This window comes from Lynx canadensis, chromosome D1, assembly GCF_007474595.2.
Source record: "Lynx canadensis isolate LIC74 chromosome D1, mLynCan4.pri.v2, whole genome shotgun sequence".
NCBI lineage: Eukaryota > Metazoa > Chordata > Mammalia > Carnivora > Felidae > Lynx > Lynx canadensis.
Window position 1 is genome coordinate 76512924 of NC_044312.2, and position 24667 is coordinate 76537590.

At 39.2% G+C, this 24667-nt stretch overlaps 1 protein-coding gene across 1 annotated transcript in view; it reads left to right on the forward strand.

The window, feature by feature from the left end:
- Positions 1-24667, forward strand: part of NELL1 (neural EGFL like 1) — a 900960-nt gene that overhangs the window by 111954 nt on the left and 764339 nt on the right. The window contains exon 4 of the mRNA XM_030333128.2: positions 20835-21005. Coding sequence (XP_030188988.1) covers positions 20835-21005 — 171 coding nt within the window. The remainder of the gene's footprint in view (positions 1-20834; positions 21006-24667) is intronic.

Sequence of the window (24667 nt, forward strand, 5' to 3'; positions counted from 1 at the left end):
GGTGTGTGGGTAGTCTGAGCTGATCAGGGATTAAGACCAAGGCAAGAAGATGGTGGGCAGGAAGCTGCTTCTGCCCTTAGCAAGCATGATGGAGATGGGAAACATAACAGGAATTCTGGAATTGCAGAAAAATTGAATTTTAAAGCCCATGAGTTCTTTTGGAAGGTGGAAGGGACTCTAGTTTTACTGGCTTCCTGAAGCTTGTGTGGTAGAGGCAGCTCTGCAGCTGGCAGTTACCTTCTCTACCTTTTGAACTGCCAGAGATCAGGCTTGGGTGCTCACAGTTGATGCAAAATGAATTATTCTGAAATCAATTTACTGAGCAGCAGTTTACTTAATAATGATTTCCCCTAATGGTCCTGCTGACATAAAATTCATGTTTGTGAGATTCGTAACTATTCACATGTGATAGGAGGGTAAATTGATTTTAATCAAATTTGGTTTTAAATAAAGCTGCTTTAGGTGAATTTTCACTTAGATATATTAACCCTAGGTAGATTGATTTCAGAGGAGTTCACCTGATTCGAGGTGTTTGCTTTTGAGGAGGGGTCAGTGCAGGACAGGTGGTGCAATAACCTCACCCATGGAAATGTTGAATCCTTCGTTCAAGCAGAGATACTAGCTATAATGGAGGTTTTGTAATGGCAAGTGGGCTGGGTGGGAACCTGCTACATTTTTCTTAATGGCCCCCTGAGACGTCTATCATATAGCCAGCCCATCGTATGTTGGGTGTTGAACTATGAAAAAAATGTTAGCTGATCCCCATCTTCTGGGCTATCCCTAAACATGGGTTCTTTTCAGTTACCTGACACATTCATGAGAGATCCTTTACAGTGCTCAGATTTACCCTGTGCTAATCAGCCTGAGTGGCCTTATCCTAAAGTGACTATGCTCTGTTCCTTCATAGTACATATCTGCGTTCAATTTCACTTTTATTGGTGTAATTATTTTTTATTGAAATATAGTTGACATACAGTGCTATTCATTTCAGGTGTACAACCATTCGGCAATTCCATACATAGTGCTCACCATGAGTGGAATCACCATGAGTTACTATACATTGTTGTTTCAGCGTTACTGACTATTCCCCATGCTGTTCTCTGCATCTCCAGGACTGACTTTTATACCTGGAAGTTTGTACTTGTATACCCCATATCTCTTTGGCCCATCCTCCCACCCATCTCCCCTGACAACCATCAGTTTGTTCTCAGTATTTGAGTCTGTTTTTTTTTTTTTTTTATTTTTTAATGTTTATTTATTTTTGAGACAGAGACAAAGCGTGAATGAGGGAGGGTCAGAGAGAGGGGGACACAGAATCTGAAGCAGGCTCCAGGCTCTGAGCTGTCAGCACAGAGCCCGACACAGGGCTCGAACTCACGGACCATGAGATCATTACCTGAGACGAGGTCGGACGCTCAACCGACTGAGCCACCCAGGCGCCCCTTGAGTCTGTTTTTTTAGGTTCCACATAAAAGTAAAGTGTATGGTATTTGTTATTCTGAGTTATTGCTTAGCATAATACCCTCTAGGCCCATCCATGTTGTTGAAAATGGCAAGATCTCATTCGTTATGTCTCAGTAGTATTCCATTGTGTATATATACCACTTCATCTGTTGGACACTTGGGTTGCTTCTGTATCACGTTTATTATAAATAATGCTGCAGTACAGTCAGGGATGCCTATTTTTTTCAAATTAGTGCTTTTGTTGTCCCTGGGTAAATATCTAGTAGTAGAATTACTGGATCGTAAGGTATTTCTGTTCATTTTTTGAGGAACCTCCATTCTGACCTGGGCCGGTTCACCCCTCCTTAGGCAACCTGGTGGTTCCCCGCTCCCGGGAGGTCACCATATTGATGCCGAACTTAGTGCGGACACCCGATCGGCATAGCGCACTACAGCCCAGAACTCCTGGGCTCAAGCGATCCTCCTGCCTCAGCCTCCCGAGTAGCTGGGACTACAGGCGCGCGCCACCGCGCCCGGCAAGGAACCTCCATTCTGTATTCCACAGTGGTTGCACCAATTTACGTTCCCATTAGTAGTGCATGAAGGTTCCCTTTTTTCCCTTCATCTTCACCAATACTTGGTTTTGTTTTTGATAATCTGACTGGTGTGAGATGATACGTCATTGTGGTTTCGATTTGTGATTACCTGATTTGTGATGTTGAGCATCTTTTCATGTGTTGGCCATTTGTATGTCTTCTTTGGAAAAATGTCTATCCACTTTTTAACTGGACTGTTTTTGGTATTGAATTGTACGGGTTCTTGATATATTTTGGATATTAACCCCTTAATGGATATGTCATTTGCAGCAAATGAAGAGATACACTGTGCTCCTGGATTAGAAAAATTAATACTGTTTAAATGTACATATTACCCAAAGCAATCTACAGATTCTGTGCAGTCCCTAACAAAATACCAACAGCATTTTTTACAAGACTAGAACATATCCTAAAATTTGTACTGAACCACAAAAGACCTTGAATAGCCAAAGCAATGTTAAGAAAGAAGAACAAAGCTGGAGGAATCACAATTCCAGGTTTCAAAATATACTATAAAGCTGTATTAATCAAAATGGAGTATGGTACTGGCACAAACATAGACACGTAGGTTAAGGAAACAGGATAGAGTGTCCAGAATTAAACTCATGATTTTATGGCTAGTTAACCTATGACAAAGTAGGCAAGAATACACAATGGGGAAAAGACTGTCTTTTCAATAAATGGTGCTGGGAAAACTGGACCACCTTTTAACACCATACACAAAAATAAACTCAAAAATGGATTAAAGATATAAATGTGAAACCTAAAACCATAAAAATCCTAGAAGAGAACACAGGCAATAATTTCTCTGACATGGGTCTTAACATTTTCCTTGATAGATCTCCTAAGGCACGGGAAACAAAAGCATACACTGTTAGGACTACATCAAAGTAAAAAGCTTCTGCACTGTAATGGAAACCATCAACAAAACTAAAAAACAACCTACTGAATGAGAGAAGACACTTGCAAATGATATATTTGATAAGGGCTTAATATCCAACATATATTAAGAGCTTATGTAACACCAAAAAGCAATCTTATTAAAAAAATGGACAGAGGACCTGGAAAATACTTGTCCAAAGAAGCCCTACAGATGCCAACAGACACATGAAACGATGCTCAACGTGAGTAATTATCAGGGAAATGCAAATAAAAACCACAATGAGATACCACTTGACACCTGTCAGAATGGCTAAAATCAAAAAGACAAGAAATAAGTGTTGATAAAGATGTGGAAGAAAAGGAACCCTCCTCCACTGTTGGTGGGTATGTGAATTGGTGCAGCCAATTTCCCATACTGTGGAAAACAGTATGGAAGTTCCTTAAAGAAATACCACGTGATCCAATAATTCCACCACTGGGTATTTACTCAAAGAAAACAAAAACACTAATTTAGAAAGATGTATGCACCCCTGTGTTTATTGAAGCATTATTTATGATAGTCAAGATCTGGAAGCAACTGAAATGTCCATTAATAGATGAAGAGATAAGAAAGATGTGGTGTGCATATATGTACAATGGAATATTATACAGCCATAAATGAGATTGTGCCATGTGAGACAACATGGATGGACCTACAGAGTATTATGCTAAGTGAAATAAGTCCAAGAAAAACACCATATATTACTCCCAAGTGGCATCTAAAAAAAAAAAATGAATAAGCAACAAGCAGAATCATTGTTATAGAACAAAGTGATGGTTGCCAGAGGGGAGGGAGATGGGGAATTGGGCACAATGGATAAAAAAGTGGGAGATACAGGCTTCCAGTTATGGAATTAATAAGGTATGGGAATAAAAGTCACAGCATAGGGAACATAGTCAAAGATAGTGTAATAACGATGTATGGGGACACATGGTAGCTTGTGGTAAACATAGGACAGTGTATAAGTTTAAATCATTAAGTTGTGCACCTGAAACTATGTAACATTTGAGTATAGTTGACATACAGACAAGAAGCACATGACATTCTACTGGCAAGAGGATTGGCATTGAGCTGAGATCCCTTGCCTGATGACTGAGGAAAGCATTCATTCTCTTTGGGCATTTTGTATAATGCAAATAGCCCATCTACTTTTGGCAGCCTCTCTGGGACTCCGTTGTATTGGGTTGGAGACAATGCATTGGATGGCAGAGGAGAAAGGCAGACAGAAAACAACACTAGATCTGTGAGAAACCCAGAAGCTTGATTACCTCTGTATTTTCCAATACAGTGAGTCAATAAACTCGCTAATTAAAAAAAAAAAAGTCAACTATTATTTCAGTATTGCTTTTACTGAATCACCTTCACAAGAAACTTTTATTTTCTACATTAGTGATTCTCAACTACAATGTCAAAGCAGTGTGATGTATCATAATTAGCGAGGTGCGTCATATGCACTGCATTAGTATTAATGAAAACCGGAGATTGGTGAATGTCATTAATTGCAAAACTATTAAGTTTCTACTATATGCTAAACTCTGCGCTAAGCTCTGGAATTAGAATAATGAGCAAAAACCGATATGGTCCGTGTGTTCATGGAGCTTCTAATTCAGTAGGTAGAAAAGTATCAGCAAAATAATTACATTACCATTCTCTAGGTTGCCCTTTTGTTTTCTTGGTTTCTTTGGCTGTGCAAGCCCTTTATTTCTGTATTACCAGTGGTTCATTTTGCTTTAGTTTCCCTTGTTGGAGGAGACCTATCCATAAATATGCTGCATAGGCCAGTGACCAAGAGATTGCTGCCTATGTTTTCTCCTAGGTGTTCTTATGGGTTCAGGCTCACATTTAGATCTTTAATCCACTTTGAGTTTATTTTTGTATATGGTGATAGAAAGTGGTCTTTTGTGGTTTGATAAAAAATTTTAGGATTACTTCTTCCACTTTTGTGAAGAATGCTTTTGGTATTTTGATAGGGATTGCATTAAATCTGTAGATTGCTTTAAGTAGTCTGGACATTGTAACAGTATCCTTCAAACCCATGAACATGGAATATCTTTTCTTTTGTTTCTGTCATCTTCAGTTTCTTTCACTAGTGTTTGATAATTTTAAGAAAGCAGAGGTGGTTTTTTTTTTTTTTTATATATATACCACCTTGGCACGGTTTATTTCTAGGTATTTTACTTTTGATGTCATTGTAAATGGGATTGTTTTGTAGTGTTCTTTTTTGTAATGTCTTTGTCTTTGTCTGGATTTAGGATTGGGGCAATGCTGGCCTTGTAGAATGTATTTAGAAGCTTTCCTTCCTCTTCTGTTTTTTGGAACACTTTGAGGAGAATAGTGTTAATTCTTCTTTAAAGGTTTTGTAGAATTCACTGGTACCTCCTTCTGGTCCTGGACTTCTGTTTTTTGCAAGTTTTTTTGCATACCTGTTCATTTCATTACTTGTGATCTGTTCAGGTTTTCTAGTTGTTCCTGGTGCAATTTTGGAAGGTTTTATGTTTCTAGGAATTTATCCATTTCTTCTAGGTTGTTCTGTTTGTTGGTGTGTGTATGTGTGTGTGTATTATTATTATTATTATTATTATTTTTTTTTTTTTTGGTAAGATTTTTCTTCTCTTAAAATCCTGTGTATTTCTGTGGTGTCCATTGCACTCTATTGTTTCTGATGTTATTTGGGTCGTTTCTTTTTTTGAGTCTGGTTAAGGGTTTATCCATGTAATCGTTTCAAATAATCAGCTCTTGGTTTCATTTTTTAAGTCATTTTTCTGTTTTGTTTTTTCCCTCTTCTACTCATCTTGGACTTTGTTCTTTTTCTAGTTCCTTTAGGTATAGTTTGGATTGTTTGAGCTTGTCCTTGTTGCTTGAAGTAGGCCTGTATTGCTGTATATTTCCCTCTAGAACTCATTGCACCCCAAAGATTTTGAACCATTGTGTTTTCATTTTCATTTTTCTCCATGTATTTTTTTTTTAATCTTTGATTGCTTTGTTGGCCATTGGTTTTATTGAGTTCTTAAAGAAATCTCATTGTAAGTATGTTACGTACAACATACCTCACTATGTCGAGAGGTCAAGTCTTGATAACATAAGCAGTCAGATCACTAACCCTTGTTTCCTCTGGCAGTCACTCTCAGCCTTCAGTACTTGGGGACATCAGCCTCATGGACAAAGGAGGGTCCTACCCTGTGCCAGTTCAAAGTGTCTGTTTCTAACCCAGAATGGTTGGCCTTGGCAGTGCAGTTCTCCACCCATGACATCAGCTTTCCCAGTGATTCTTGTGGTGGTTTTAGTTGTGGGACAGGTCAGGTGAGTCTGTTTTGATTCTCGTTTTTTTAGGAGTCTGGCACATAGGTATCATCATCCTAGCTTTGTCTTTGATCATGTTACTTTGACTTGATTTCTTGTTAAATGAAGATAAAATTCCCATTAACTGGATTGTTAATTCACTGAAATACTACAAAGTACGAAGCTGGTATGTGGTAAGAACTTGATAAATGTTAGCTATTATTATATAGTCATTAATTGAATGGTGCTTTTATCAAATGACTTTGGGGAACTTTTGTTTACTACAATAGTGATTCTCAAATTCAATGTTAAAGCATTTTAATCTATCACAATCAGCTGTGAGATGTGCCATATATGATTTATTACTGTTAATAAAAACCAGATATTAATGTGTTCCAAAAATATTAAGTCTTTATGCTAGGCCCTATGGTAGACTCTGAAGATGCAGTGATGAGCAAAAACAGACGTGGTTGGTCAGTATGTTCATAGAGCTTTTAATCTAGTGGGAAAGACAGATATTAAAAAAAGACAAAAATGCATATTTAGAAATAAGTACTATGGAGGAAAGGAACATAGTCTATGAAAAATCCTGGCCAGTGGTGAGAAGTGCTTATTAGTGAAGTCTTCCTGGGCAGGTGACCTACAAGGTGATTAGTGCAGGATGAGTAGATGTTAATTTTGTAAAGAATGGGAGTGAGAGTGTTTTGGACTGCAGGGTGGAATGTGTAAGTGCTGCGTTTTGGTGGGAGGTATCGGGGTATGTTCAAAGACCTGAAAGAAGGTTGGTGTGCAGAAAACAACATGGAGAGTATACAAGCTGAAGCTGGACAGGTAGGCAGGGGCCAGAGCATGTGGGTTCTTGGTGGCCATGTCTAAGAATTCTAGTCTTAAGCTTAGCAGCCATGAGTCATTGATTTGTAAGCTTAGGGTGGGAGGTGATTGGAAGAGATTAGTGATGGGATTTTTGTTTTATAAAGATGACTGGCGGGGAGCCTGAGTGGCTAAGTTGGTTAAGCAACCAACTTTGGCTCAGGTCATGATGTCACGATTTGTGAGTTTGTGCCCCATGTTGGGCTCTGTGCTGACAGCTTAGAGCCTGGAGCCTGCTTGGGATTCTATGTTTCCCTCTCTCTCTGCCCCTCCCCTGCTCATGCTCTGTCTCTCTGTGTCTCTCAATAACAAATAAATGTTGAAAAAAATTAAAAAAAAAGATGGCTGGCAGTAGAGTGGATTTGAAGGGACCAGAGTGGATTCAGGGGGGCTAGTTGTGAGGCTATGCAGTTGCCAGTAAGAGGTGATGGTGGCTTAGAAAAGGATGGTAGCAGTGGAGGAGGTGAGGAATAGAGTACCCAGGAGTAGAAGCCATAGGACTTGACAAGGGGTTGTACATCAGGCACTGGGTAGAGAAGTATAAAAGACCATGCTTAGGTTTCTAGCCCTCATTTTGATGTAGACCATAGTGAGTGAGGACTGGGTATAGATGGAGAGTTAGTTATGTCTTGAGTTTACTGAATTTGAACTATCAAAGTGGAGTTCAGTAGACAATTGGCTATTCAAGTATATAGCTCAGAAGACAGGCCTAAACTGTAGTTAAAAGTTTGTGATTAACTTATGTTAAAAAAATACCCTAATGTATTTTAGTGGATTCAGGGTACATTGGAGCCCCTGATCTGAAGTGCTTTCTGAGAGGTAGGAAAAAGGACTGAAGTTAGGGGTAATGTGCCAGAAATTGACATCTTTTGGAGTGTTAAATGCCTGTGAAATCACCTATTTGTCCTGGTAGAAGATGGCTTGAGAACTGCGAGGGTTCAGGGTAAAGGTCAAATGTCAGAGATGGGTTCTGTGAATCCAGCACCTGTTGACTCATTGGCTGTTTCCCAGCTCCTTTGCACTCTGCTTGCACATACTCAGTGCTATCCTTACTTGATCTTTTTCTGTTGCCTGACTGTCAAACTTCCTCCTCCTGTCCTTTGCATTTCTCCTTCCTGAAGCACCTTTCTCACCTTCTACCTCCATTTTTTTTTATTCAGCTATAATTAACACACTTACTTGTTTAGGGTGTATGGTATGATTCAACAACTCTATACTTTTCTCAGTGTTCATCAAGATAAAGGTGCTCTTGATCCTTTTATTTCACCTATTCCTTACCCACCTTCCCTGTGGTAACCATCAGCTCTCTGTATTTGAGTCTGCTTTTTGTTTTTCATTTTCATTTTCTTAAATTCCACACGAGTGCAATTGTATGGTATTTACTTTTCTGACTTATTTCCATTAACATAATACCCTCTAGGTCCATCCATGTTGTTGCAAATGGCAATATTTCACTCCTTTTTAGGGCTGAGTCATATTCCATTGTGTATACGCACTGCATCTTTCTCCATTGATCTATGGAAGCAACTCAAGTGTCCATTCATGTCTTGGCTATAGTAAATACTGTAATAAACATAGGGGTGTGTCTGTCTTTTCAGAGAAGTGTTTTTGCTTTCTTTGGATAAATACCTAGTAATGGAATCACTCCATCATATGGTAATTTTAATTTTTTTAAATGTTTATTTACTTTTGAGAGAGAGAGACAGAGCATGAGTTGGGGAGGGCAGAGACAAGGTGGGGGGGAGAGGGAGAGGGAGACAGACACAGAATCTGAAGCAGGCTCCAGGCTCTGAGCTGTCAGCACAGAGCCTGACAGGGGGCTCAAACTTGTGAACTGCGAGATCATGACCTGAGTTGAAGTTGGACACTTAACCAACTGTGCAGCCCAGGTGCCTGGGTAATTTTAAGTTTTTAAGGAATAATCAGACAAGATAAAAAAAAAAGGCATCCAAATTGGTAGGGAAGTAAAACTTTTACTAGTTGCAGAAGACATGATACTATGCATAGAAAATTCTAAAGACTTGACTAAAAAACTACTAGAACTGATAAATGAATTCAGTAGGGTCACAGGATACAAAATCAATGTACATAAATGTGTTTCTATCTACTTTTAATGACGCAGCAGAAAGATAAATTAAGAAAACACCATTTACAGCTGTACCAGAGAGTAAAATACCTGGGAATAAACTTAACCAAGGAGGTGAAAGACCTGTGCTCTGAAAATTATAAAACACTGATGAAAGAAATTGAAGATGATATAAACAAATGGAAAGATATTCCATGCTCAAGGATTGGTAGAACTAATATTCTGTGCCATACGAACATCTTAATCTACAGATTTAATGCAATCTCTATCAAAATACCAACAACGTTTTTCAGAGAACTAGAAAAAATAATCTTACAAGTTGTATGGAATCACAAAAGACCCCAAATACCCAAAGCAGTGTTGGAAAAGAATAGCAAAGCTGGAGATAGCATAATCCCAGACTTTAAGATGGGGTACAAACGAGTGTGGTACTGGCACAAACATGGACACCTTATCAATGGAATAGAATAGAGTCCAGAAATAAACCCACATTTAGTCAATTAATGTATGACAAAGGTGGCAAGAATCTACAATGGGGAAGCAGTTTTTTCTCCCTTCAATTTAAAAAGTTCTTCTGTCTCTATTTCATTTTTGAAACATTTCTGGATCACAAGTCAGTAATTTTTTTTATCCCCCTTTCTTCAAAGGTGTGGCTTTATTGTTTGTTTTTCTTTAGGTTTTTTATTTTACCTTATCAAACGGTACGCAAATTCTTTGAAGGGAGGAACGTAAATCAAAGGCCTTACTTGGTGCTTACTAGGTAACACTTAGTGCTATGTCTTACATATGATTTTCAATCTTGCTTCCACAGAATGTAAGCCTGGCTTAGCCTTAAGAAAATGGGCCTCTGACTAGTTGTAGTTTAGATTTGTGCTATAAGAAGGTAACTGATTATTTATTTTCTTGTTATTTTGAATGGGAGAATGTTTATTAAACTAAAGATAAAGAGTAAGTTCTGTGTGTTAAAAAAAAAAGTGTCATGAAAAGTGTGGAACAGTGAAGATCGTATACTACCATTTATGTTAGAAAGATGGGGAAAAAGAATAGGTTAGTACTTTTATAGCATTAACCTGTGTAAGAAGGCATGGTTTTATTAACTAAAAGATCCTGAAATAATTGGATGTCCTTATGCAAAATGAATTTTAACACAGACCTTACACTTTTCACAAAAATTAACTCAAAATTGATCACAAGTCTTAAAATGCAAGACTTTAAAACTTCTAGAAGAAAACAGAGGGGAAAATCTACATGACCTTGGGTTTGGTGATGAGTTCTTTACAATATCAATCGTATGATCCATGAAAAAGATTTGGTAAGTTGGATTTTACTAAAACAAAGCCCTGTGCTCTGCAAAAGACACTATTAAGAGTGAAAACAAGAGTCACAGACTCAGAGAAATATTTGCAAAATATATCTGTTAAAGGATGTGTGTCCAAAAAATATGAAGAACTTTTAAAATTCAACAGTGAGCAAATATCTTTTTTTCATTAGTGAAATGCAAAGAAGATACTTTTACACACTAATTAGAATGGCTAAAGGTAAAAAAAAAAAACTGACAAAACCAATTACTGGGGAGAATGTATAGCATCAGGCACTCTCATTTCTGGTGGAAATGTAATCTAGTACAGCCACTTTGGAAGATAGTTGGTTAATGTCTTACAAAGCTCAATGTGGTCTTACTACATAATCCAGAAATCACACTCCTGAGTATTTAGCTGTTTTTAAAACTTATTTTCACACAAAAACCTGAATACAAAATTTACTAAACTGCTTTATTTATAATCATATAAAACAGGAGGAAACCAAAGTATCTTTCAGGAGGTGAATGGATGAATCTTGGTATGTCTATGCAATGGGATACTATTCAGTGATTAAAAGAAAGGAAAAACCTGTTAAGCCATACAAAGACATGAATGAGCCTTAAATTCATATTACTGAATAAAAGAACCCAGTCTGATAAGGCTGTATACTGTATGATTCCATTTATATGAAATTCTGGAAGAGGCAAAAATAGAAGGGTTAAACAGACGAGTGATTTCCAGGGCTTTGAGGGTTAAATAGGTGAAAAACAGATTTTTTTTTCAAGCAGAGAAACTATGGAGTATGACACCCTAATTAATGGTGGATAGGTGACACTGGGAATCTGTTAAAACCCATAGGAATTTATGGCACAAAGAGTAAACTTTATGCATATTGTAAAAAAAAAATTGGAAGATTGGGGGATTGTGAGATGGAATGTGGAAAGTGACTGAACAGACTAACTCTATTACAAATAGGTGGAACAACCTTCATGAAAAGGGGGTTGGAGAAATTGCTGACCTGAGTAACTTCAGAAATAAGTGGAGTCAGTAAGACTAAAGGCAAAAGGAATGGTATATAGATGCTTCATTCTAGTAGATAATTATTTACACAAAGATATAGCTTAACAGTTGTAAAATCACGGTATGTGTACTCTGGAAGTAATAGAGGGTGGATTGTGGGAGGTTATGGATAAATATGGGAAAAGGCTAGAATAATCCATATGGTAACAGATTAGAGTTGAAGGCATCAGTATAATTTTAATTCAGATACACACACATATAGAAATACAGACCTGTATATATACACTAGTTATTATACCATATACATTTCTTTGCTCTATCAGCTAAGATGGCCTAGAAGCAATGATGGTACCCCAGTACCAATGAGCACACCAAGCAGCCAGATCTTGGTTTCTACTACCATTTTCTAATGAGAAATTTCTCCAAAGGTTTCCTTGGAGAAATGGCCAATTTTAGAACTGAGTCAGTAAACCTGTAAGACCAGCCTTGAGCATCTTGTACCATAAGTGAAGGAAGTATGTTAAAGGGACATAGGATCCAGCTGAAAAAACTTCCAGTGGCCCATGCTGGAATCATTTTGGTGACCAAATAGACTGCTATTGGATGGTAAACCAAAGTATAAAACACCTGAGTAAATAGTTTTGAATAAATGACTGAATAAAGAAATGAGAGAATGGACAAATCTTCCATGCAGTAGAATTCTAAATAATTGAGATACTCCAAGGAGGTAGAGCTTAACTCCCCACTAGGTTAGTGTGGACTGCCCGTAGACTTCCTCCCAAAGAGGACAGTATGAAAACGGAGGAGAGGGAGGACTAACCTCACAGTGAAGAAACCTGACAGACACTATTTCACCAGGAAGGTTAATACCAAGATTAATAATCAAAACTAGTAAGACATGTTGGTAGTATGTATTTTTGATATGCTGTCATGAGAATTACACTTCCTTCCCCAAACCTACAACCCAAATCTAAATGTGAGACAACACCAGACCAGTCACAATTGGGGGAAATTCTATAAAATTCCTCATCAGTAATCCTTAGTTTCCAAGGTCATAAAAAAACAAAGTCTAAACTGTCCCCACTAAAAAGTGTCTAATGAGACCTGTCAATTGAATCTAATGTCTCCTGGATGGGATTGTGGAGCAGAAAAAGGCTATTGGTTGAAAATTAAAGTTATCTGACTAAACTCTTGATTTTGGATCATATTGTATCCATATTGGCTCATTAGTTGTGATGAATGTACCATATGAATGTAAGATGTTAATAGAAGGAGACCAGATATGGGGTATATGAGAACTCTCTGTTCTTTATTTACAATTTGGAAGTCTAAATTACTCTTAAAAAAAAATCAAAACACTTTGGAGGGATACACAGGAAACTGATAACAATAGTTGCCTATGAGAGATATTGGGTGCTCTTCACCAAGTACATAAAGATAAATTGCTTTTTGAACATGGAAGTAAAAAATTCAAGTTAAACATTTAAACTTAAAATATTATAGTTAAAAGTGAAGACTGTTATTTTTTTGTTGGGAACAATGTTTCTTTAAGTCTTTAAGAAAACTTTGAAGTATAACAAGTGCTATATATATTTTTGCCATAACTACAACAATTATTGGTTCCTTTTTCTTAGATCTTGATATTTAGAAACCTCTTTATTGTGAGTTCCTGGGGTAAGGAACTATACCTTGGGCTTCAGATAAGATGCAGTTGTGTGATTCTAGGCTCCTTGCCTTGGGCTTGTTTATTTAATACTTTGACTGTATTTGAAGGCATCTGTGGTCAGAAACTAACATTGCATTCTTCCCTGTTGTCAACTAGCTCATTGGTTGCTTTAATCTTAGAATTTGTTTTTTAATTGGGAAAAGAAATCTCCTAACTTTGCAAGCTTTCATGTCTCCTGTCAGTATGTGGGATAGTTAGAACCATGTGCTTGTTACTTCAGTAAGCACAGCATGGCTTACTTGCATGCTTTAAAGACTGTAATTGGGGGGCCAGGGTGCCTGGGTCGTTCATTTGGTTAAACATGCATATCTTGATTTTAGCTCAGGTCATGATCTCATGAGGTTGTGAGTTCAAGCCCCACATTGGGCTCCTTACGGTGATCATGCAGAGCCTGTTGGGGATTCTCTCCCTCCTTCTCTCTCTGCCCCTCCTACATATGCTCTCTCAAATAAACTTTAAAGATTGTAATGGAATGGTTTTGAGTAGATGCAAAGAGACTTATTTTTACATTTCATTTAACAGTGAATGTTTTCTTTTCAATAACCAGCAGTTTGTAATTACTGTCCCCTTTAATCTTCTGCTAGATATTTGCTAAGAGGGTTGAATACAGAACTAACAGGTAAGTTTACAACTGCAAGCAAGATCACCGGGTCAAGTCTGAACAAGGGAAAGGGGAAGGCAGAGAAACACTTTCTGAGAAAAGGCAGGGTGTGTGTACCCTTTCAGCAGCTTCATACCTCTGAGGCTGTTTGTTTCCATGCATGCAGAAAGAGAGAAGGGAAAGAATAGTCACTAGTGGACAGTAGGCTCTTTGTGGGGAAATTACCAACACTGTATCATATGTTTTTCTCCCAAGAAAGTTGTGAAGTAGATGTTATTTTCTAACAGATGAAGAAAGTGAGATTTAGGGAACTGGTGTGTCTTGTCTGTTTCTACTTGGGGATTCAATGCCTGAGGCAGGGATTGAACACATGTTGGCTGGATTCTGAAGCTACTTGTATATTAGGCATGTATTTTCTGCTGTTTCTACTGTTCCATATTGCTCTGAGTAAAGGAAATAGAATTTGGGAGTAGTGGAAGTTTGTCCAGGTAAATTGGGACATTTCTTTTACCTTTGTCAAATAACTCTGTAGGCGGGAAGAGCACTTGGGCTAGAACCCGTAGAAAGTAACTGATTTATAAAGGGACCACTGAGATGACCACTTCCAGTTCAGGAAACATGAAGTTTCAGGCCAATGTATTGGGACTTGATACAAGGGAAATAATGGATTACTGAGAAAGACAATGCATTTATCTTTTTAAATAGGCTCTGAGAAACATGCATTTTAAGAAGTGATTTACTGATCTTACATTGCATTTTTTGAGCAGAATTCCACTTTTGATGGAAGAAAATGCATAGTTATAAGTTTGTGGGCCTGTAAGCAGAAAATTGGCACAATGGGATTTGATCATCTGGCCAATGGCCCTAGGCATTTAGGTAGGGACATTACCTAAATTATAGTTTCAGATTTTAAAGATATAAACCAGTATGCACAAAGTTAGTGTTCCAAAGGCTATTGATGTGTAACAAACCATCCCCGAACTTACTATATGCTTGCAGATTCTGTGGGTCAGGAATTTGGACAGAGTCCAGAGGGATGGCTAGTCTCTGTTTCATAATGTTAGCGGCATCAGCTGGGGGGAGTGGACAGCTGGGGAAACCATCTGGAGGTATTTCCATTTATGTGTGTGGTGTTGGCTGGGATCCCAGTTGGGACTTTCCAGCATTTGACGTGGTCTTCCCAATGTGATCTGGGCTTCCTTATAGCATGGCAGCCTCAGGGTAGTTAGAACTCTTCATGGTGGGTCATGACTTCAGGCTCAAGTGTTCTGACAGACAAGGTAGAAACTGCTTGAGGTTTTATGACCCAGCCTTGGAAGTTACCAAGCATTGCTTCTGCTCTTAAAGCACTTAAAAACCCACCCAGATCAAGATTTGGGTATATATATCCAAGCCTTTCAATTGGAAGAATATCAAGATTACATTGAAGAGCATGTAAGGTGGGAGATAACGTTATTAGTGTTTTTTGGAAAATACCATTTGTAAAACTCTGAGCCATGTAATTTGGTTATGTGTCCTATACAAGACAGGAGATGACTGTACTCATGTTTCCTGCCATTTCTATTTTTAGCTTAGCAATCGCTTCATCACCATGGATACTTGTCAGCTTTTTGTCTTTCCTCAGTTTCATGTTCTTGTGTCTCTTTTTAATGAGTTCAGGTTGTCTAATAACCTCTAGATCTCTGGGGATTGTTAGTAAGAATTTATTTTTGGTTAGTCTCTATTCAGTATTAGTTTGTGTGAGCGAGGGAGTGTCCACCCCATGCAGTTTCTGAAGGACCAGGTTTATTACATCTAATGACCTTAGTACCCACTAAGATCTCAGAATTCTCTACTGGATCATGTGCAACTTACGTGGATAAGGCACACTCTCTCTTAACTGCCTAGTCTTGGTCCTCCACGTTACCTCTGCTTATGTTTTATTGGTGACAGGTAGGTATGTGGTCCCTACAGATTTGGAGGGACTGGGGAATAGCCTGGTGTGTGCCAGGGAGAAAGGTGAGGTGTGAATCTTAGTTATGCCTGTTGTATATGCCCTTTCCTCTTCTCCCCTTCAAGCTGCTAAGGAGCCTGGAGCCTAAGCATTACCAGAAAAATCCAGGGGAGAATGAAACTAGCTGAGCAACTAATTATTCATTTTCTTTTAAAGTTGATCAGTTTGCAGAATAGTGATGGATTACAGAAATCTAGACAAGAGCTGGATCCTAATGATTTCTTAGTTCAGTGGTTTCAGATTGTTTTTGGAAGCAGATTTCTTTTATCTAAACTAAATCTTATGGGGAAACTCCAAATTATACAACGGAGAGTGAAGTTTCTCTGATGCCCAATCCATTCTCTGTGTCTTAGACACCCTAAGTCTTTTCTCAAGGAATCCTGGGGTGTTGTGGATCAGATCTGATCATTTAACAGGTAGGAGAAACCGAGGGGCAGGGACACAACTGCCAAAGATTTTATGGTTTGAAGCAGGTGTAAGGTTGAAATCAAGTCTTGGTAGCCTTGGGCCAGTGTTCTTTGCAATATTACTTATGCTATTGCCCTTTTTTTTTCTTTTTTTTTTTTTAAAGTACACAGAGTCCTTGAGACTCCTGGCCTGAGGTAGGACACTATACCTTCCTGGTATTTTTGGCAGCTTCTCTTCATTATCCCAGCAGTTGGCAAAGAGCCAGAAGAAGGAAGTGAGCTTCTGTGTGAACACCCATGGAATTTGTTCCTTGTGATAAATTTCTCATGGCATGAGGAAATGGTGTCTTGCACTTGAATCTGCAGAGGGATTCTTTAGCTGGGTGGGACATTCTGGGACCAAGGACGGAGGAGCTGAGTCTTCCTGAATTCTCTGCCCTCTGGCTTTGATAAGATCATACAGTTGTACCTGGAGATAGGATCATACAGTGTGGTGAGAAGAGCATGAATCTTGGAACTAAGTAGACCTGGATTTGAATGTTAGGAGTTACATGACTTTGGGCAAGGCACTTTGTCAGTTTGAACCTTTTGTTTTTACCTTAAAATGTGAATTTCGTAAGTACCATTTAAGACCGTTGGCAAAATGAGAGGTGGTAATACATTTAAAACCTCTCAGATAGTAGAAAGTGATGGGGTGTTGCCATTAGGAGCATCCGCTTTTATGTCTACCAGACTGGGGGTCAAGTCCTAGTTCTGCCACTTACAGCTGTATGAACTTCAAATCTTAAATTTCTCTTGTTCAATAAAAATGGACCTCAGTATAAGTTTTGGGGGAAAAGGATAAAAAGTTCAATAAAAGTAACTTGGCTGATCTTGATAGATGTTAATTGGAATTATTCCTGTTTTTTTCCCCTCAAAATAGCATGAAATTCAGGTAGTCTTGTAAAACTTCGGTTTATAGTAACTATGTTCATAATACTCACTGGTGACTTTTAGAGAATTACACTGATGGTGGATAGGGCCTGTCTAAGTAGGGCAAGGGCTTAAGTTTAAAAAAAAAATTTAGCTGTGTAAATACAGGATGGGAATGCTTACCTTCATAACATCAGTTTCATAACATTTTGTATGAAATGGTTTGCCGGGTTAGATGTAAACGTTATTCGCATGCACTCGTAGTTGTGGACAGCCCAGAGAGTGTCTGCATTGCTGGATGCTCCGTTGAAGAGGGAAAAGGATTCATTTTACTGTAGCTACAGCATGATGACCAACATGGGGAAGGATCTGGGAAGAGGAGTAAGGCAGAGAATATATGTCCAGGAGGGCCTTGTTGTCTAGGTGGGGAGTCTAAGGAAGCTGCTAGGGATGTTCAGTCTGAAAGAACTCAGTAGTGAATGTCCTTGCTGTTTTCAACTATTTGAAGGATGATAAACAGACTTTTCTGGGAGCCGAGAGAGTTCATTGGCTGAGTACTTGGCTGAGGTCCAAGGCTAAGGGGAGAAGTGCTGCTTAGAAGTCTGGCAGGTAATTTTTTTTTTTTTTTTTTTTTTTTTTATCAGTCATATAGCTGTCCCCTCCCCCAAATCCACAGAAGACCTTCACGTGCTTGAGGCCTGAAGAAAGAGGACTGGTCAGGGGCCGTGAGCTTACTCGACTCTTGTTTGTATGATTACCTCCAGTGCCCTTCTTCTCCCTGCCAGCACAGCAGCCTCTAACTGCTGTTTCCGTCAACCCTAACCAGCTGGCCAGGAAGTAAAGCAACACCTGGTATACTTGACTGTAGAGCTGCTTAAGCTTTAACATGCGCGTGAATCCTCTGGGGATCTTAGTAAAATGGAGATTGAGTCACACAGGTCTTGGTTGGGGCCAATCTGAATTTCCACTGGTGGTGATGATGCTGGTCTATGGTCCATACTTTGAATGACAAGGCTCTACTGCAACTCATGACTCTTCCCTGCAGGCTACCTCCAGGTGTCTTTAGGCCAAATGACCCCCTCCTAGGTCCTCGGAGGACTAAGTCCCACACCTCTGTTAGCAGAGGGTTACTGTCTGGAAATAGTGCCGTATTCCCCTCCCAGCACCCACGAAACCATCTTACCCAGATAGAACTTAGCCTTCCAGTCTCCTTGTCATGTGTAGGACCACTTTAGCAGTTATCTGATGTATTTGAAAAAAACAAAAAAGCCAAAAAAAAAACAACCCAAAAACATGGTCTTGACTTCATCCACACTGTTGGAAATCTAGCACTTCCTGAATGTGTGCATTATGCTGTCAGAAACCTAACCCTAAGAACCAAGTATCCATTTGCCTAACAATCAGGCAGACTTCTTCTCTTTTAGCTGTATGTGGAGATTACCCTGAGGTAACAGCTTGCTGCAGTACTTTGTAAAGTAATCTTTAAAAGGTATGCTTATAATGAGCCCTTGCTCAATGAAGCCATAACCCCAGGAATAATGATTGAATCTAGTTAAATATATCTGCCTCCCTTTGTCTTTTTCTTTTTTTTTTTTTTTCATTCTATCAGACGATCTATAGGAGGATTCTAAGTCTTTGACATCCTTTTTAAGGTCCTGTCCCTTTCTGCAGCAGTGGCTTATTGGTCAAAGTGAAGTAATTGAGAGATGTCTCATGACGATCTTGGTGAGGTCTCTTATACAAAATCGTGTTGCTTTTCTATTCAGAAACTGGCCTTGGGTAAGGAACTTAGTATCCCTGATCACATGTGAACTCCTCTGCAGAAAGGAGATAAAGATACTAACCTTGAAGAAATTAAATGAGATGATGTTTATGAAAGCAGTTGGTCCATTCCTGGCATATGAAATGAAATGGCAGCTTCCTTTGTCTTCCATTTGTTTCTAACTTTTGTATGAGGGACACATTTTATTTCCTTTTTTGCTAGTCTGAAAGCATCTTCCGAACAGGATCTATATTTTAAATCCTTTTTTAGCCCTTTACTATGTGTTCAGTAACAAAATGTTGAATGAATTAATGAATGACCAGATGATCTCTAAGGTCTTGCTGACCTTTTAAATTCTCTGATTTTGATTCTTTTAGTGTTCCAGCTGCTTAGAAGCAATTTGGAGAATTCCCTTAAGATGAATGTCTTCCATGTTAAGGATTTTCTTTTTTGCAGTTTTATAAAATATGTATTATATTATTACTAATAAGTATGTACCTGGGCTCAGGAGCTGGCTGCAATAGTAAAAGTAACCTCTTGAGTTTACGACCTTGGGCCTGATTCTTTGTCTAGTATGAATTGGGTAGGTCAGAGTCTAGTCTTTGCCAGCACTGCTCTCTTGGGAGGATCCCTGTGAAAGATGAGCAAGAAATACACATTTGTTATTGTCATATGATTTGGGAGTCTCTCATAATAGAGGCTGAATTTCAGATCTATTCATTTCGGTGCTCATAGAAGATGTTTTTTTTGTGTGTGTATTTTAGATTAAATTATGATCTGGCTAGTGGGGTCAGGCCAACTCAGCTAATTAGAGGAGAAACAGTAGGTCCTTTTGAATGTAGGGATGGTACCTGGCTACCTACATAGGCAGGTATTTCTTGAGTTGTCTGTACAGATGAATTGCTGACAGACCATGCCAGTTGAGACCATCTTTACTACTGTCATTGTGCCTCTGAGATGGACAGCAGGCTGGTAGAAAAATGCATGTCAGATTTAGACCTGAATTTAAATCATGGTAGGTATATTCTAGAACTTCAGTTTCTTAGGGATGCTGTCGGCCTTTTAGGTTTGTCAGGGTGATGAGTTAGATAGTATATGTTAAATGCCTAGTGCAATGCCTCGCAGTGAGATTAGGCTTGATTTAATGACGATGATGCATTTCAGAAGAGGTTTGGACTCAAAGTATCAGCCCTGGAGCATGTCTGGAAGGAATGTCCCAAACTTGACTGCTGCATTTTATGACAAAAGTGCAGACTGCAGTGGTGATGCTGAGTTTTTCATGGATCTGGAAAATGTGACAACAATCTGGGGAGAGAAAAGACTCAATTGCCTGTTTCCTGACATGATAATTTGAGATACTGTCCATATGTGAGTAGCTTCAGCCACTCTTCCCCTACTCCATTACATAGGAACTGTTGTCCACTTAAGGCTTTTTGTCTAGGGGGCAATGTGTTTAGTAACGTTTTCTTATCTCAATTTATTTCAGTTCCTGATACCCAACCTGACTTCTGTTTTCCTTTAATTCTTAAAAAAGTAGAGGAGCCAGAAATAAAATGAAGCATCATTAAGCCCATTTCACATGAGTGGCCGTTTTTAGACTGTAGAGGGTTCTGAACTGTACCTTTAAGTGTTGGAGAGATCTTGCACCAAGCTTTGCTAATTAGCTTGTGGCCTGTCAAGTCAGAGTGGATCAAACAGTCTCTGGTTCAGAGGCTCAGGGTGTCACTGTGAGGTTCTCCAATGATAGGTGAATTTGATTCCATGCAGTACAAGTGGTTTTTAGTTATTAGATCTTTGTATCCTGTTAGCTAATTTTAGATTCTGAGAAACTGGGTGGTGAGTTTGTGAGTAGGGAGGATTGATAACTGTGGGATCCAGAAGTAAAAACAAACATATTTTTGTTACTCTCCATACAGCTATTTTGAACTAGAGAGCAGTGGTCTGAGGGATGAGATCCGATATCACTATATACATAACGGGAAGCCCAGGACCGAGGCGCTTCCATACCGGATGGCAGATGGACAGTGGCACAAGGTCGCTTTGTCAATTAGTGCCTCTCATCTCTTGCTCCACGTCGACTGCAACAGGTATGTCTGTGCTTTTGTTCTTTTGTGATTCTGTCCTTGAAATCAAGCAGTGGGAAGGGGAAAAATATCAAACCCCTCCAGGCCTTGCTGGGAAATAAAAAAACCAAGGGACCCTAATTGTAATTTAACCTACCAAATGGGCCATTAGATGTGCTGAAATGACCAACTGTAATATGCTAAGAAAACAGTTCATTAAGATGAAACAGTATCCTGTGATTAGGAACAAATGTACAAAAGGTTGATTACAGATTGGGGAATATTAAGTGCACCTCCGTGTACTCCAGGCACCAGCTGAAATTCCATGGAGCTGTGCTCACAGTTAACTGTGATATATTGTTGTTGAGTTCGTTCCACTTGGAGGCAAATAAGCCATTCTACCTTAGAATGAATCTGAGAAGCCTGTGCCACTGAAGCAGCTAATTCTATTTCACTTCATCAAGCACAGCTTTGCTTAAATATCTTTTTCAAAATGGAGGCTTCTTAAAGAGGCTGTGCTTTTTGCATCTTTTGGAATTAGTGCCATCCATCCTCTGCAGAGGAATGAGCCTTTCAGTTTGCCAGAGGATGGCAAGACTTTGTGACATCTGGGGGATTTCATCGGGCATTGTGAACTGGGGTGGGAAGGAGATCTTGTCCCCCATGTATGTCACTGGAGTCAGGTTTGCTTCCAGCTGAAGAAAGACTGATAGTGTCTGTCGGATCATTTGCGGCTGGACAACTGGTGAATGGTGGTCAAGGGGAATGTTTTGACCTCTCTAGAATCCACTGAAAATCCTTGTGGATAGTGATGTTACAGAGAATATTTTTGCATTGTGAGCAGTGCCCATGAATTGTTGATTCTTGTTAATGATACAAAAAGTCAACTTGTTCCATTAGGCCCAGGATAAGGAACAGGCATGTGGGGAACAAACTACATTCTGGGACCAAACAGGAGGAAGAATAATCCAAGGTTAATCAGCTCCAGACTACAATTCTAATGAGGAGGTATTTGAATGTACTTATAATTATAGTTCTGCAGTCTGTTTTGGAAGAGGACCTGGAAGGGCAGAGAACAAATTAATGCCAGGCTTAAGGGAAGTTCTGCCATCTTGAATTAGTCTTGGTCTATTTTGATTTGCTGAAGATGTTTGTGGCCTTGAGAATAATTGTGGCTTCAACCAGATTATAATAAGTGTGCCTGGATAAATTTTCATAGAAACAACTTGTTCCTTGTGACCCTATTGTCCTAACTTGGGCAGCCTGCATAAAGCCAGCCCTCAGCCATCATCATGTCCATTTCCACCTTCAAGAGCTCATTGGTGGGATGCTTGGGTGGCTCAGTCAGTGTTAAGCATCTGACTTCAGTTCAGGTCATGATCTCATGGTTTGGTTTGTGGGTTCAAGCCCTGTGTCAGGCTCTGTGCTGACTGCTTAGAGCCTGGGGGCCTGCTTCAGATTCTGTATCTCCCTCTCACTCTCCCCCTCTCCTGCTCATGCCCTGTCTCTCTTTCAAAAATGAATAAATGTAAAAAAAGAGCTCATTGGCTACTTATTTTCTAGAAGTTAGGTAGTAGCATTCTTGTTGCTGCCCCCCAGCCCCCACCTGTATTGCTGCCCAAATGGTAGAGCAGAAGGGCCCTGCATGTCCTATGCCACAGGTCAGAAAGAGGCCACAAAGCTCTAGTTTAGTAATTCCCACCTGAACAGTCTGGGAGACATTGCTGGTTTCTTGCTATGCAATTTTTTCTTCTGCCTTCCAAAAGTGTTTTTTTTTCTTTTTTAATATAATTTATTGTCAAATTGGTTTCCATACAACACCCAGTGCTCATCCCTCCTTCCAAAAGTTTTATCTGTTTTTCTAATATTATCTCTGGAGGAGAAAAAAGAAGAAAGGATAGATCTCTGCTAATCTAAAGTTTCACACCTTCACAGATACTCTGGTTCCTATGAAATACTCTTTTCTGACATCCTTAGCCACTTGCCTGCTCTGAATTTGGGGAAGTTAATTTCTTTTCATCTCCATTTTTAAATTTCTAAACTAGGATAATACCTATTAGTAGATGGGAGTGCTAAATGAGATAATCCACATAAGGTGCTCTGAAGTGGTGCTTCATCTTTGCTCAGGGTGATGTTTGTTGTGGATTCTGCACGTTTATGGTACCTCTTTGTCTCCAAACTTTCAGCCACTGTATGTCCTTCTTGGCTACCTTGGCCCTTTTAAGAGGAAAGTGGGTAGAGGATGGGAGAGCTGGAGCCCCCAATAGTCTATAGGGTCATCCTCATTTATAAGGAATGGACTGAGGGGGATGCTGAATATTCCTTTCCTTCTCTTGAAAATTTTCATACTTTGGTTCATGACCTAACATGTCCTTTATGTAAGATCTTGGAAGGAGAATGTAAAGTTGTTTCCCTGTTAATGATTCATGGGCCCAAACACAAATGAGGTTTTTAGATAGATCGGGAGAAAGAAAGACCCAGAACAACTGGGCCACAGGAGAGGTTAAAAACTGATTTTTCATGTAGTTACCAAAGCTGATGGCATGTAAGAAATTTTGGGGAACTTATAAAAAAGATAGAGTTACCAGGCCCCATCTTTGATCTGTTGGATCAGATTCCCTGAGGGTGGAAATGTCTAAAAAGCTATATTTTTAACAGGCTTTCCATGTAGCTCTTATGCAGGTGGTCTAGCTTTGGTAAATGGAGTGGTATTTCACAACCACTGGTTTAGGTGGAAGGGGAGAAAGCTGAAGAAGAGGCTAGGCTGCATTGAATACATGAGAGATCCTGGAAAACCAAGTACCTGCAGCAGAGCCCTCAGGAAAGAAGAAAAGATTAAGGAAAGAGGGCACTGTCTAGTGAATAACATAGGCTTACCTTCTTCACAAGTTTCTTCTTAGCACTAGCTGATTCTAGAGTGGCAAATGCCCTGGTCCATTTATCATGATACTGGTCTACCACTTCTATAGGCCACTCTCATAGAGAGTGAATGTCACAAAGGCTGGTTTTTACTCCTGAAACTATTCATTTCATACTACCTGAGATTATTTTGGGTTGCTTTTCCCCTTAGAGTTACACTTTTTTCTCAACCTGTTACCCACTAGAGTTCTGCTGGTTAAGTGACAAACAGTGATGTGGTAACATTTATTGAGTGTTGACTTGTGCCAGGCACAGTGCTAAGCTTTTATGTTGGTTAATTCATCCCATACTCATGCTGTTTCTTTCTTGTTTTCAAATGATAGACCAGAGATTACATTATAAGTCTGCAGTCCTGCTTCTAGTAAGTGGTTGTACTGGGATTTGGAATCAAGTCTGATTCAGGAGTGTTCTAACTGCTAGATCATTTAGCCCAATGTGGGGGACCATGGCACTGGACTTGGAAGCTGAGGAAAGTGCAGAGCCTGGTTCAATGTGATCAGTTTGCTCTCTTTTGGTATTTTCCTCCCACACATCTTACATTGCTGATATTGGAGTTGTTTGGTAGGATACAGAATCTTCCTGATGGAACCCATTGCATTGGCATGGGGGAAGGGACCTGTGTTTATTGAATACTACAGACCAGGTAACATGCTGGGCATAATATTTCTTAGGATATTGATGTGGGGACAATTTATTAGACCTGTTGCACAAGTTTGGAATTAGAACGGCTCAGAGATACATAACTTAAAACTTTGAACCAAGATCAA